General features: G+C 44.1%; 1 protein-coding gene and 2 non-coding genes across 3 annotated transcripts in view; all 3 read right to left on the bottom strand.

Annotated features, from left to right (window-relative positions):
- Positions 1–542: 542 nt before the first annotated feature.
- LOC121310510 lies at positions 543–617 on the bottom strand. The gene has a single exon (XR_005948845.1). It is a non-coding gene; the product is annotated as a small nucleolar RNA SNORD31 (small nucleolar RNA).
- Positions 618–920: 303 nt separating this feature from the next.
- On the bottom strand, positions 921–1,111 carry LOC121310464. Its single transcript, XR_005948802.1, has one exon. It is a non-coding gene; the product is annotated as a U2 spliceosomal RNA (small nuclear RNA).
- A 9,046-nt stretch (positions 1,112–10,157) lies between these two features.
- LOC121310463 (CAAX prenyl protease 2-like) overlaps positions 10,158–16,153 on the bottom strand; it is an 8,105-nt gene continuing 2,109 nt past the window's right edge. Inside the window, exons 2-5 of the mRNA XM_041243640.1 lie at positions 15,251–15,418; positions 13,286–13,357; positions 12,078–12,140; positions 10,158–11,625 (exon numbers count right to left, since the gene is read on the bottom strand). Coding sequence (XP_041099574.1) covers positions 11,393–11,625; positions 12,078–12,140; positions 13,286–13,357; positions 15,251–15,418 — 536 coding nt within the window. The 3' untranslated portion in view covers positions 10,158–11,392. The remainder of the gene's footprint in view (positions 11,626–12,077; positions 12,141–13,285; positions 13,358–15,250; positions 15,419–16,153) is intronic.

Below are 16,153 nucleotides of genomic sequence, written 5' to 3'. Positions count from 1 at the left end.
CTTGTAAATGTTTTACATTCTGTGAGATCAATAATGAAACACTACCCATTACAGGGCAGCCTTAGCAATGCTGCGCACCTCCTTTTCTAAGAAAAGCAAGCAATTCTTTAGATACCAACCTGCAATTGCAGTCTCCATTGCCTTCCAGAGCAGCACTGCATTGGCAGGGTATCTGAGCCTGCAATAGCGGAGATACAATGCATTGAGTCTCACTCCCATTCACTGCTGCACAGGCTACACATTCAAGGACTGTGCATATGCTTGTCTAGTATTGAAATCAGCAGGAGAGACAGGACACGGCATGTATAATAACAGGCTCAGGTGTGTCTTAAAACTCATAACAAACCAGGAATAAAAGACCGGTAGAAATACAAATACACTTTAAAAACAGGCTTAAAAAACTGGTCTGAGAAACTGAGTTTAAGTGTTGAATCTGAATCTAGTCTCGACACTGCTTGCAAAAGCAACTCATTGTAGCATCACACAGTAGACTGCAGCATGTCAGAAGCGTGATGTGTTTCAGTCTCTCGAACCCAAGCCATTGCAGTCAGAAGGTACAGTACCAGTCAGTCATGAATTCTCAGACTGGGGCGGTAATACAAATCATCACAAGAGATGCAGACTCTGAGAAAGCACACCGGCTAACGAGGTTTAAAACTACAGGGACTTCTATCCAAAAACAGCCAGGTCGAGTTAGGTTTTCAACACAGCACTGTGGGACTCTCCGCTACAGGGCATTCAATGTAATCTTATGCCAGACTTGCTTGGCGCCATCTGTCGGATGGAAGATGATATTGCAGCAAAAACCCATTTGTGATTAAACAGACTGGAAACTAAATGCAGGACAAGTTAAATACAGCCCTACCTGAACTGCAAGAGTTTGAAGTCTATTTTTCACCAGTTCAGTTTCCCCCCCGGGAGGGGAGTGCACCGTTCCTGGAGGTACTGCAATACCAGGTCGATGCGTGGAGTGGACGGAGCAAGCCCCTCTTCCATCTCCCAGTTCCAAAAATCAATTTAATATATGGTCCCCAGATAGGGGACGTATCAGATATTAAACTGATAAGAACAGATACTACACTTGATCTTAGCCAAAAGGCCGAGAAGCGATGCCGATCCGCTCTCGAAGCGAGGGCCCCCTCTCCGCCGAGGTGTTTCCCTGTCACGGTGCGCTCACACTCTCCCCTCAGCGGCTGCATTTTAACTCAATCATTGACACACAGTAACGCATCGCATTGGAGACGCGAAACACAAGCGAGTCCTTCCACATGGGTCAGCTGTGCAGACGCGACCCGGCAACCCCCAGCATGCCGTGCGCGCTGCGCATTTGAATAACCACGCCCACCACCGTGACGCGCGCCGGGCTTCGGTTGCTAAGCAATTTCTCCTTCAAGCCACGTGTTTGTTAAAAACAAAAAGTTTAAATATAAAACAAACCGCCACCAATAAACTGAGGAGAAATAAACGCCACTTAATACCGATATGGGCTAATTTACCGTTTACAATAACCCCCCAAAAAAACAACTTTCTACTGATAAACGCCGGCTATGCAGACCTTCTTCAAAACTGAAAGCCGCGCTAAAAACTTACTGTTTAAACGCAGCAGCCGGTATATTAAATTATTGTGAGCTGCAGTAAAACAGCGTGAAGCGCCGGTTCATTTTTTAATAGGTGCATCGTGTTCAATATTGAATCTCATTGAGAAGATTGAAACGAATCAATATAATAGAGAAGCACCGCCAGCAGAGAGCTCCAGAAATATCACGAAACATCACAATGTACTAAAGACAACTAAACTTAAAACACCGCAACACAAAGGAACGAAAATAAATATAATATAATATATATAAATACTTACACTGACCGGTTAGAAAGGTTTACACCGAGATTCAACACGACTCCAGAGGCGCCGAACTCGCACAGGGAAAGCGTGCAATATTGGTTTAAAAAAAAAAGACAATACAACTTTTACAAAATACTCTAACCAAATAATAATGACAATACGTCGAATAAATATAATTTAAAAGGCGTTTTAATCCCCCCTCGATGGACGGTCCTCGCCGCTCCCGCGCTGCCCTCGCGCAAACAGAGCCGTGTCGCCTCAGGTGTGTTTAATCGCGATAATCAGACAATTAAACCACTATTGCGATTCCAGGCGCATTTGCGCCATTTCACTTTAGAGCACGTGTTGGGCATTTAATTAAGAGCGTGTTCGGCGTTTCTATCTTCTTACTACATTATGCATTACAGTTTTACACATTTTAGCTGCCCCAAAATTAACGTTTTCTTTCATATTAGCATTTATTTGTTAAAACTTTTAATGTAACCTTTCTGACTCGTTGGTTGCACCTCACTTGTCGGTGTACCTGTGAGACAATCCGTCACAAACGTGTTTATTTTACAGTACGAGCTGATTAACTGACTATTATCTAAATATTAATATAGACAGAAAAATAAGATGCCCCACACGAATATATCCCGCAATACATCAAAACCGATCGCCATGATGTGATACACACTAAAAGGATAATTAAAAAATAAAAACAGGTACTTTTAAAACGTCACTGTGGTTTCGTATTGACAGTTAATCCTCAAATGGACTCTGCAGTACTGTCCCACACACCGGTACAGTACACAGCACACGTGTCTCCGCTTGTTTTTCACTAGTTTGTCGTCCCTCGTCCCCCTTCCCCCGAATCAAGCCCCTCTTCCACGTTATGAGCCCCAGAAACGTTAACCACGGCACTGCAGAAGAATGCGACCATGTTGAAAATACTGTGTCAGCCTAACAATTATTCTGCATCTTTCTGTCCCCCAGAAATAACATGTGAGTTTTATTTTGATTAGTAAAAGTTTAAAAACAGTTGCACCAAGCATTTAAACACGTATCCAATGATTTGTAATGAGCAGAGCGAGTCTGCAGCAGTGTGGTTCAGTTACACAGACAATTCATTAAGCTTCAGGATTGAAGCAGTGGCCAGAGAGCTGTCCCTGAAGCTCAGTTTAGAAGCAGTTGGAAAGCAGGCTGACGGCTGCAGAAGAAACTAAACTTCAAAAAAAAAAAAAAACCCTCAACATGGTCTTCAAGCCTGTAATCTGTGACACCTGCTTGATGTGGGAAATCCGAGAAAACCCAGCGGAGCTAAACCAAGTGTGCGTAAAGTGCCGCGCGATCCAGGATTTGCATAAACTAGTAGGTATGCTAGAAATGGAGCTGGAAGAAGTGAGACAGCAACAGGATCTTGAGGAACTGGCACACCCACAATTCATGGAAGTCTGCATCACCCCTAACAGACTGAAAGCCACCAGGGAGATAGAAGGTCAGAACAGCTGGGTTCAGGTAGGCAGAAGCAGGGAAAAAAAGAAACTTCGTCAAACACAACCACCAGAAATCAAAACAACCAACAGATTTGAGTCACTTCAGAATTTTGATGAGCAGAACCAACAACAAGAGAATGAAAGGAACAACATCCAGGACCCTATTGACAGTGGTGACCAGACAGCAAAAAGAAGGGAGGTCATGATTGTTGGGGACTCCATATTGAGAAACACAGCAAGTTCAGTTCGCAGTTTGGACCCCCTTACTACAACAGTGTGCTGCCTTCCGGGAGCCTCGGTCAAGCACATCACTGAGAACGTGGACAGGCTCCTAGAACGAACAGGAGACGACCCGGTAGTAGTCGTCCACATCGGTACAAACAACATTGGAAGAGACAGACCAAAATCCCTGCAAAACAAATTCAGAGAGCTAGGAAGGAAATTAAAAGAGAAAACCAAAACTGTGGTATTTTCTGGTATACTACCGGCACCTTGCAAAGGACCATATGGACAGCTGGAAATAATTAATCAAAACGCATGGCTGAAGACGTGGTGCACATGGGAAGGCTTCACCTATCTTGATCATTGGACCACATTCTACAACAAAGACTATCTGTATAGACGGGACAGACTGCACTTAAATAACAAGGGAACCAGTCTACTTGGAGAAAAGATCCTCGAGCAGGTTCAGAAGCATTTAAACTAGAAAGGAAGGGGGGAGAAATCAACAAAAAAACAGAAGGGAGACCGCATCAAAACAAGAACAACAACTCAGGTAAGACAACCATTAAATGTATTTATCTAAATGCTAGAAGTATCAGAAACAAAATTCTAGAACTTGAAGCTACTGCACTAACAGGTAACTATGATGTGATAGGTGTTACAGAAACGTGGTTGTCTGAGAGTGATGGGGACGAATATAATATTTGTGGGTATACACTGTATAGGAAAGACAGGCAGGACAGAAGAGGAGGAGGGGTAGCACTATACATAAGAAACAGTCTTGAAGCCCAGGTGTTAAACCTGGACAAAGAAAATAAAACCGAATCAATATGGGTCAGAATAACAGACAAAAATTCAAAGGGCATAATAATAGGAGCATGCTATAGACCGCCAGATTCAGATGGTGAGCAAAATAATCTGTTATACAATGACATTAGAAATGCGTGTAGCAAAGGAGAAGCCATACTAATGGGGGATTTCAACTTCCCCCATATAAAATGGGAAAACCCGGTGGGTAGCGCGAAGGATGAAATTGAAATGGTGGAAATGACAAATGACTGCTTCCTAACACAATTTGTCAAGGCACCGACTAGAGGGGAGGCATGACTTGATTTAGTCTTTTCAAATAACGAAGATAGAATAACTAAAACAGAGGTCAGAGAACCACTAGCAAACTCAGACCACAACATGGTCTCATTTGAAGTGTTTTTTAAAACCCCAAAAGTAATGACTAAAGCTAAGGTTTACAATTTTAGAAAAGCAAATTATGAAGGTATGAAACAGAGACTAACAGAAGTAGATTGGAGTAAAATAGAGAAAACACCCACAGAAGAAGGATGGTTGTTCTTCAAAAATGTAGTACTAGAGGCGCAAAACAATTACATCCCTAAAGTAGACAAATCTAAATGTAAAACTAAATTGCCAAAATGGTTTAATAGATCAATTAAAAAAAATATTCAGCGAAAAAAGGCACTTTATAGAGCATTAAAAAAGGACCAAAAAGAAAGTACACAGAAAGAGTACACAGAACTGCAAACGCAAGTCAAAAAGGAAGTTAGAAAGGCCAAGAGAGAAATAGAAATGAACATTGCTAAGGGAGCTAAAACCAATTCCAAAATGTTTTTCCAATATTACAACAGCAAGAGAACATTCAAAGAGGAGATAAAATGTTTAAGAGATACAAATGGCAAAATCGTAGATGAAGAAAAAAAATAGCAAATATATTAAATGATTACTTTTCACAAGTTTTTACAAAGGAAGATACTGACAACATGCCCCACATGTCCTATCCAGTTTTAAATAACTTTAGCATAACTGAGGCAGAAGTGTTAAAGGGACTAGGAGCTCTTAAAATAAACAAATCCCCTGGGCCGGATGAGATCCTCCCAGTAGTACTCAAAGAAATGAAAGAAGTAATTTACACACCGCTAACCAAGATCATGCAGCAGTCTCTTGACACATGGGTGGTACCGACAGACTGGAAAATTGCAAACGTAATACCGATCCACAAAAAGGGAAACAAAACTGAACCAGGTAACTACAGACCAGTAAGCCTGACTTCTATTATATGCAAACTTATGGAAACTATAATAAGATCCAAAATGGAAAATTACCTATATGGTAACAGGGTCCTGGGAGACAGTCAACATGGTTTTAGGAAAGGGAGATCGTGTCTAACTAACTTGCTTGATTTTTTTGAGGATGCAACATCGATAATGGATAATTGCAAAGCATATGACATGGTTTATTTAGATTTCCAGAAAGCCTTTGACAAAGTCCCGCACAAAAGATTAATTCTCAAACTGAACGCAGTTGGGATTCAAGGAAACACATGTACATGGATTAGGGAGTGGTTAACATGTAGAAAACAGAAAGTACTGATTAGAGGAAAAACCTCAGAATGGAGTGTGGTAACCAGCAGTGTACCACAGGGATCAGTATTAGGTCCTCTGCTATTCCTAATCTACATTAATGGTTTAGATTCTGGTATAGTAAGCAAACTTGTTAAATTTGCAGACAACACAAAAGTAGGAGGAGTGGCAAACACTGTTGTAGCAGCAAATGTCATTCAAAATGATCTAGACAAGATTCAGAACTGGGCAGACACATGGCAAATGACATTTAATAGAGAAAAGTGTAAGGTACTGCACGCAGGAAATAAAAATGTACATTATAAATATCATATGGGAGATACTGAAATTGGAGAAGGAATCTATGAAAAAGACCTAGGAGTTTTTGTTGACTCAGAAATGTCTTCATCTAGACAATGTGGGGAAGCTATAAAAAAGGCTAACAAGATGCTCGGATACATTGTGAAAAGTGTTGAATTTAAATCAAGGGAAGTAATGTTAAAACTGTACAATGCACTAGTAAGACCTCATCTTGAATATTGTGTGCAGTTCTGGTCACCTCGCTATAAAAAAGATATGGCTGCTCTAGAAAGAGTGCAAAGAAGAGCAACCAGAATTATTCCGGGCTTAAAAGGCATGTCATATGCAGACAGGCTAAAAGAATTGAATCTGTTCAGTCTTGAACAAAGAAGACTACGTGGCGACCTAATTCAAGCATTCAAAATTCTAAAAGGTATTGACAGTGTCGACCCAAGGGACTTTTTCAGCCTGAAAAAAGAAACAAGGACCAGGGGTCACAAATGGAGATTAGACAAAGGGGCATTCAGAACAGAAAATAGGAGGCACTTTTTTACACAGAGAATTGTGAGGGTCTGGAATCAACTCCCCAGTAATGTTGTTGAAGCTGACACCCTGGGATCCTTCAAGAAGCTGCTTGATGAGATTCTGGGATCAATAAGCTACTAACAACCAAACGAGCAAGATGGGCCGAACGGCCTCCTCTCATTTGAAAACTTTCTTATGTTCATATATATATATATATATATATAATTGGTTTTTTTTTATTCTGTTAATGCTTTGGCCATACTTGCATAACTTTGTCATGCCAATAAAGCAAATTTTGAATTTGAATTCGAAAGAGGCTCTGTAGGTCAAGTTGCTGACACCAGAGGGAGCTGTCTCCAGTGTAAGAGATTGGGGCTTGCAGATCCAGTTGCTCACACCAAGGGAGCTGTCTCCAGTGAGATTTGCAGATCCAGTTGCTCACAAGAGGGAGCTGGCTCCAGTGTAAGAGATAGGGGCTGCAGATCCAGTTGCTGACACCAGAGGGAGCTGTCTCCAGTGTAAGAGATAGGGGCTCTGCAGATCCAGTTGCTCACACCAGAGGGAGCTGGCTCCAGTGTAAGAGATAGGGGCTGCAGATCCAGTTGCTGACACCAGAGGGAGCTGTCTCCAGTGTAAGAGATAGGGGCTCTGCAGATCCAGTTGCTGACACCAGAGGGAGCTGTCTCCAGTGTAAGAGATAGGGGCTCTGCAGATCCAGTTGCTGACACCAGAGGGAGCTGTCTCCAGTGTAAGAGATAGGGGCTCTGCAGATCCAGTTGCTGACACCAGAGGGAGCTGTCTCCAGTGTAAGAGATAGGGGCTCTGCAGATCCAGTTGCTGACACCAGAGGGAGCTGGCTCCAGTGTAAGAGGTAGGGGCTCTGCAGATCCAGTTGCTGACACCAGAGGGAGCTGTCTCCAGTGTAAGAGATAGGGGCTGCAGATCCAGTTGCTGACACCAGAGGGAGCTGGCTCCAGTGTAAGAGGTAGGGGCTCTGCAGATCCAGTTGCTGACACCAGAGGGAGCTGGCTCCAGTGTAAGAGGTAGGGGCTCTGCAGATCCAGTTGCTGACACCAGAGGGAGCTGGCTCCAGTGTAAGAGGTAGGGGCTCTGCAGATCCAGTTGCTGACACCAGAGGGAGCTGGCTCCAGTGTAAGAGGTAGGGGCTCTGCAGATCCAGTTGCTGACACCAGAGGGAGCTGGCTCCAGTGTAAGAGGTAGGGGCTGCAGATCCAGTTGCTGACACCAGAGGGAGCTGGCTCCAGTGTAAGAGGTAGGGGCTCTGCAGATCCAGTTGCTGACACCAGAGGGAGCTGGCTCCAGTGTAAGAGATAGGGGCTCTGCAGGCTCAGTTCCTCCCAGCACAGCTGGTCACATTGCCCGATCGTCGCATCTCAATGAAGGAGGTCGCTTCGCAGCTTTGCGAGCGGGCATCACACACGCTGCCCGATAAAATCGCAGGAAGGGTCGCACAATTTGTGAGTTTTTCCTGATGTTTGACCTGCCCTGGATACATAAAGTACAGCGGCAACGGGGCGAAAACATAAGGCTATGGCAGTATTAATATTTACAATTTTGGCTAGAAGGCAACGTGATAGTGAGACTTGCATGTATTCTCTCTATTAAGTTATAAATCTATTATACACACACACAGGCATACACACACACACACACACACACACACATACCTACACACGAGGTATTCCATTGGTATACAATGTCCATGCCGTTATCTTTTGAAAACAAGTCCGGAAACAAGTCCGGACAGAATTTACAGAATACTAATACTTCACAACTGCTGCTAGGACCGTGATTTATTTACTTATTATGCGCTATGATTAAATTGTACCAAACCATTTTTTATTAACAATGAAGGGACCCTATACCGTGTCGTCCCAGTGCTTTATAATCTCAGCAGAAACATGTATTTTATTTTCCATTCATTTTTAAAACGTTGCTTTATAGTACTGCCCAGGTCTACACTTACAACACAGTAGGGTTCAGATGCAGTTCCACCAGTTGATATCTGTTAAACCAGTGTACATGCCCACTACTAAGAGCATAAGAAAGTTTACAAACGAGAGGAAGCCATTCGGCCCATCTTGCTCGTTTGGTTGTTAGTAGTTTATTGATCCCAGAATCTCATCAAGCAGCTTCTTGAAGGATCCCGGGGTGTCAGCTTCAACATTACTGGGGAGTTGGTTCCAGACCCTCACAATTCTCTGTGTAAGAAAGTGCTTCCTATTTTCTGTTCTGAACGCCCCTTTATCTAATCTCCATTTGTGACCCCTGGTCCTTGTTTCTTTTTTCAGGTCAAAAAAGTCCCTTCATAGTTGTGTGCTAAAAACGGAGGCCGCTTGCTTTTTTTAGACTCGGCAAGAACAAGAGACAGAGTTCATTTTGTCCTTTTCTTTAACTTTTTGTAGTCGATCTTCAACTTAATACATACAGCTAACAAACTCATCCCAGTGAATGTAACCCGTTACTATCAAAACCAGACCACCTTGGCTCGCATTGGAGCATCTGCAAGGCGCGTCCGATCAATATTCTTATGTCACAGCAACCACTTAAAAAACCCTCATTCATCAAATTTAGCTTAAAGCACACATGCATTAATAGCAAGCACAAATTCTCATTTATATTCGTAAAAATTACATCATTTATTATCCAAATTCCAATATTTTTCATGAAAATGTCTTTACATCCAGCAAGATTGTCAAAAAATCGGTTTTAAACAGTTAATAAAGCATGCAATTGTATTCATTATTAAGACTTCTGTTGAATAATACACTCTTGTCACCAAAATAGCTCTTAATAGAAAATATAGATCTCAAGATAAACATCTCAGGATTCTAGAAATACAAAATTCAATGGTGTGAAAATAGGTGAGTTTGAAAACGTCCATTCAGCCTCTGGCCCCTGAAGAGAATTGTATTGCTTCCAGTATCCCGGCTCTGCCCTCCGTTCTCAGTCAGCGCTGTCTCTCTCCGCTCGTCCAGCGGATCCCCCTCCCTCAGTGAGTAGAGGGTCATTCAGGGCTCGGAGAACGGTCAATAAAACACTGTGAATCTGCTTTTATAGAAGAGCCAGAGTGAGCAATCTTTTTGTTTTGCTAAAAACACTAGATGTTGTGCACTAGGTAGTTTGTCTCATTGGCAAGAATGGAAAAGAAAAGAAATAACACACAGCCGTGAGAGATCCAGAATTTGAAGACATTCATAAGACTTCTAGTGGAAGCGTTTGTCATTGAATTTCAGCTTCTTTTAAGTATTTTTAAATTCAGCATTATTGAGCGTTTGATAGTTATGGTTGGCATTTAAATACAAGACCGGGATAGCGCTTTTGACCTCTTCAAATGGTTTTAGCAGCGTTTCTATAGAGGTGTGCATCTGAAAACTTTCACTGCAGAAACTGAACCAGGGCACCTAGTGATTAAAAACAAATCAGAGGAACAATTCCTGTGACTAAAAGAAATTGCGGGATCCGGTAAAGCAGTGGAGAGTCACGGGATCAGGGGAAGCAGTGGAGAGAAGCAATACATTATGAACACGACAGTGTTGCTGTCAAAGTAAGAGAGTTCATTGGAAAGGTTCTAGGTAACGCTTATTCTCACTTTGACTTGAAAAGATTAGGGTTTGGCTTTCTGCAGGTTGAGATAGATTTGGTTATATTTATTTTACTGTAAATGTGAATATGCCCTCATGGCAAGTAATGAGTTTTAAAAAGTAACTATCACACAGTGTGCATCGCTTAAGATGACTTGGATTGTGCACATGAGATTGTGCAGTAAATGGCTTCGATCCCCAGTGCAAAACAGCAGCATGCAGGTAATAAGAAGACAGGGTGTACAGAGCTCTACTGTAAAATACCACAGCATTGTAATGAAGCACACTTAAAAAAAAGTTATGCTAAAGAATGCCCTAAGCAAGTATCCCCATTATTGGTTGAGCTGTTCTCTAGATATGTGTGCAGGTCTAAGTGTCTGGGGATATGCTCTGTTAGTTTTTAACTACAGAATCATGTCTTACTACTGGCTTGATGTACATCTAGGGACAGATTCAGATTCACTGCATGGAATATGAAAGGTATTTGATACTAGATGTCTGCACACTTGTGGTACATAGACAGACAGATAGAGACCGCTAGATTAATATTCACTAGCATTGAATACAAAAGGTTATTTAAACTATATATATATATATACTCTCATTGTGTAAAGTTATGCATCCTGCAAAGAATTGTTACAATATTATCATCCATTTTAAAATAGAAGCAACTGAATTCTTGTAGCGGGCAGAGGAGTGTGAAACCAAATCCAGCTCCACAGTCAAACTGCTCCCTCAACACAGCGTACCAGCCGCCAAAACATCTTCAACAGAAGAAAGGGGGCAGTGATAACGTTGCTGAAACCTTGGTTCACATCCGTAATCAAAGAATGGGGCTGCAGCAGAAGTCCAATTCCCATCCTTGCATTGCTGTCGTCAGACAAAACATCTACCGTCTAGAAACGAAACTGGCGATTTGAGACTTCGGTGAGAAGCGGAGGTGAATCGTTAAGGACTCGCACTGGGAACCCATGCTGCATACCTGACCCTCACAGGCGTGAATAAACACAGATAGAGGAAGCTGCTGCGCTGTCCTGGGGGAGGCGGGGGGGGGTTGTTCAGTGGCAGGGGTCAGGAGCACAGCGAGGCCCCCCCATGGGCAGTCCTGGCCAGGCTGCACAGTGGCACGCTCCCGTAGAACAGAGGCTCCGTCATGGGGAAGAGCAGCAGCAGGAACAGCAGCACACCCAGCAGGTAGCAGGTGACGATGGTAGCTCTCTGGGGGTGCTCCAGCGCGGGGCTCAGGGCAGGGAAGCCCATGTAGTTACAGAACGAGTGGCACAGCACCGGCCCCATCAAGTGGCCTGGGTGTCAGAGATACAAAGGAATCATTATTCATGCTATTTTCATTCCCTTCTGTTCACACCCACCTTACTGGCATCTCTCTCCAATTATGACCACCTACTCTTGTTTATATCAATTTAGTGTGTTCAGTTATTTTCCCCTCTGATTTTCTTCCCTACGCGTGCAGTTATGTTCCCTCGCTGCAGTAATCCCTACAGCAGCTCAGGAGAACTGAAAGTGGGTGCCTGGCCTGTAGGGCCTGCTGTAGCGTGGTGAGGTGACCGACTGCTTTACCTCCCTAAGCCAGAGGAGCACTAGATGCTCCCTGTGGAATCCCCAGAGAAGACCAGCAACTTTGCACAGCCAGGAACCTGCACTCCGACTGTGAGAGGCTTTAGTGCACCCACTACTTTAACTAATATTATAAGCTCATCATCATAATGACAGTAGTAACATGACGGGGTGCACTGACCTGTCCGGACGAAGACGAAAGCTGTGTATGTCCCAAACACAGCCGTGTACGAGAACTGAAACACTGAAACACACAGAGAACAAGGGCTGGTTAGTGCAGATGCTGACCTGCAATGTTCGTCTCTACAAGAATCCATCCAATAGAGATTACACCGACTGCACAGTCTAAACCAAAAACACACACACAACCAGGAGATCACTAGCTTCTCCAGCCTGGGTCCGAATCAAACACACGAGAACAGAAGGGACGAGAAGAGGCTGTTCGACCCACCGAGGCTGGCCCTTCCAAGCACACCCTATGCCGAGGAGCTCCTTCTCTTACCTGCGGACAGGATGATGCCCCCCCTATGCTGAGGAGCTCCTTCTCTTACCTGCGGACAGGATGATGCCCCCCTTATGCTGAGGAGCTCCTTCTCTTACCTGCGGACAGGATGATGCCCCCCTTATTTGAGGAGCTCCTTCTCTTACCTGCAGACAGGATGATGCCCCCCCCTATGCCGAGGAGCTCCTTCTCTTACCTGCGGACAGGATGATGCCCCCCCCTATGCTGAGGAGCTCCTTCTCTTACCTGCGGACAGGATGATGCCCCCCTTATGCTGAGGAGCTCCTTCTCTTACCTGCGGACAGGATGACGCCCCCCCTATGCTGAGGAGCTCCTTCTCTTACCTGCGGACAGGATGACGCCCCCCCTATGCTGAGGAGCTCCTTCTCTTACCTGCGGACAGGATGATGCCCCCCCTATGCTGAGGAGCTCCTTCTCTTACCTGCGGACAGGATGATGCCCCCCCTATGCTGAGGAGCTCCTTCTCTTACCTGCGGACAGGATGATGCCCCCCCTATGCTGAGGAGCTCCTTCTCTTACCTGCGGACAGGATGATGCCCCCCCTATGCTGAGGAGCTCCTTCTCTTACCTGCGGACAGGATGATGCCCCCCCTATGCTGAGGAGCTCCTTCTCTTACCTGCGGACAGGATGATGCCCCCCCTATGCTGAGGAGCTCCTTCTCTTACCTGCGGACAGGATGATGCCCCCCCCTATGCTGAGGAGCTCCTTCTCTTACCCGAGGACAGGATGATGCCCCCCTTATGCTGAGGAGCCCCTTCTCTTACCTGCGGACAGGATGACGCCCCCCCTATGCTGAGGAGCTCCTTCTCTTACCTGCGGACAGGATGATGCCCCCCCCCCTATGCTGAGGAGCTCCTTCTCTTACCTGCGGACAGGATGATGCCCCCTACGGTCCCCTGTCTGAATCGCAGCAGCTCGATGACATGGTGGAAGTGAGCTGGAACAGACAGTCAAACACACAGAGTGCTTGTTATTGATCTGAGAAGTCAGGGAATCACTGGTAAAGGTTTGTTTTTAACTCCAGTGCATCTTATCCTGTGTGCATCAGAACATGGCTTACGATTTGTGCTTCAATAGTCATTCCCGAGTACAATCTTCAGTTTAGTGAGTAATAAGTTATAGTTCCAGAACCCCCTGCAATACCAATAAGCACCTCGCTTTACCTTCACTGCATCACGTCCACACTGTAGCCATTATTTCAACATATTCCTGATAATTGTCATATTTTTTTTATCCACACATCATAGGTAGGGATCTACTTAAATTGCAGAGAATTTACGTGGGTAGGTTAAGGAATAAAATCAGGATTGCGCAGACCTGTTGAAACATCAAATAAACTAATATTTCCGAGCACATAAAAGACTAAAATAGTGGTACTTGCTTCCTACTTAAAAAGTAAGCAGCAGGTTGTTTCGGCCTAGCCCTGGACATACGACTACAAGTGAACGATGTTGGCTGTCTTATGAAAACAGACGACGACTGAGAGTTCAAACAAAAGACTTCGACAGCAAAACAAGATAAGCCAATCATAGGAGACACTGAGGGGGTGGAGGACGCTTTACAGGTCTGGTGAAGCGGTGTGGAGACCATCTTCGGAAGCAGATACGCGCTACGACTTCCTTAGATTTATTGCTAGCTCGCATGGAAGAGGTTTCAGTGTAATTACACGTTTTGTTAAATGGAGCGTAGACGTACCTTGCTTTTTGGGGAAATTTATTTTTTTTTTTTCTTGACACGATCCTCTCGGCAAATATACTTTGCTTTTTTCGCTTTGCTGTCCATTTTTGGTATTTTACCTCCAATGCTGAAAACTAGTAGACTTGAGCAACCTAAATCAAAATAACAATGCAACACTGACTTTGTCCCAACCCCTACTGCACAGTACAGGTCACAGAAAAACAGTACAGACGCACTGATGGGGTGATTTAAAACACCACTGTCATGTGAACAGTAACAAGAAAGTTAACCGCTTTGGTGTATTTGTTTTTTTTATTGTTATTTGTCTAAAGTACGTTATTTTTTGTATTTTTGATATGCACAGAGGACAGCGAAGGAATTAAAAAAAAAAAAGCCTATCTACAGAGTTAAGACACGTAGTTTGCGATCGCTTGTGACGTGCAGTAGATCATTTAAATTAGGTTTCTTTTCTTCCCTTCTCTGTACTAGTCCAGTATGCATTGGCCCCCAAAGAGGTGAATTTCAGTGACCCCTCAATTTCTCGATTTCCGCAAAATAGCGAATTAAGTAGACCCCCTAATCATAGGTAAATAAACAAGGGAATTCCTTTTTTTCTTCAGGAACTTCGCCAGGAGAAAGATATTTTTCTCGTAGGCATCGCAGCGTATCCAGTTCCCGACCCCTCCTGCACAATGTGTCGTGGGAACAGAACCCCAGCGTTGTTGCAGGAGGAGGGAGTGTGATCTGGACACGCTGCGATCCTTTTTCCTTTTCCTGGCGAATGCTCCAGTGTAACATCGAGGAACGTGTTGCCCAGCTGATTTATAACTAATGATGTGTGGTTAGAACATTTCAAGGCAATGTGTTTGAAAATAAAGTGAAAATATAGTCTTTCTTTGACTGCCAAACCACTAACTGAGTTATTGCAAAAAAATACATAAAATAAAAACAGCAAGTGGACACTAGGCTTGCACCCCATCAATGTTACTTTGAGAACTTCGACTCCAGTCTCATTACACCTTATTCAACATGATCGTCAGACAGCACCAATCACACGAGTTTGATAAAACCCGACCAAAGCACTGCAGTAAAGAAAGAGGCTATAGTTTGTTTCTCTCTTTGTTTGTGCGTGGTGGCTCAGCCGGGCGCTCACCGACTCCGAAGAAGAGCGGGCAGGTGAAGATGGCCAGGCTCAGCCCAGCGCAGGGAGCCAGCATGGGCAGCATGCAGGCACGGAACACCAGCTCCTCCGTCAGAGGGGCCACAACTTGATTCCGCAGCCAGCGCATATCAGACAGGCAGAGCAGCCAGAACCGCGGGTCTGAGAGGGGGGGGGAGGGAAGAGAGAGAGAGAGAGGAGAGGAGAAGGAGGGGAGAGAAAAAAGAAAGGGGAGGACAGAGGAGAGAGAGAGAGGGGGGAGGGAGAGGGGGGGGGGGGGGGAGAGAGGGAGAGAGGGGGGGAGAGAGAGAGGTTTCTATATGGTTACATCTGATAACGTAGGGGGGAGTGATTGATATTGTGTGTTATAAACATTATATTTTATTTTATGTAACATTTATGTTGAAATGCTTTGAAATGCTTTTCATCAGGTCAAGGGGTGAGATCACAATGTGGGTACTAGTTCTTCCTTGGAATCTATAATTTTTTGGGAGGTTTGCAGTCATGGATGAAGCACATACACTAACTGGGGTGTAATGATTAATCTTGAATCAGGGATTCTTTCTTTACATGACACATCATATTGTGAGACAAATTTGTAGCTCAGAGTTCACCAGGTGGTTCTTGAGAGAAGTGTTTTTTACAGTAGGAATGAAAACTCTCCCGAACTCTTAATTTGTGTCTTAATAAAAAAAACAAATCCATTGTTAAATGATCATTTGATATTATTCTGCATCACACAAGTGCCTATCAGGGCCATTGCATGTATCATGATGCACATTGCAACCTGCCTATCATGACACATATCGTGACAGTAATGTATTCTAACACCCCTAACACACACACCCAGGTCTGCAGGGGAAACTGCATAGTGCAAGCCGATAACACCACACACAC

Source organism: Polyodon spathula, unplaced genomic scaffold (assembly GCF_017654505.1).
Source record: "Polyodon spathula isolate WHYD16114869_AA unplaced genomic scaffold, ASM1765450v1 scaffolds_2237, whole genome shotgun sequence".
Classification (NCBI taxonomy): Eukaryota; Metazoa; Chordata; class Actinopteri; order Acipenseriformes; family Polyodontidae; genus Polyodon; species Polyodon spathula.
This window is presented reverse-complemented; position numbering and strand designations above follow the sequence as displayed.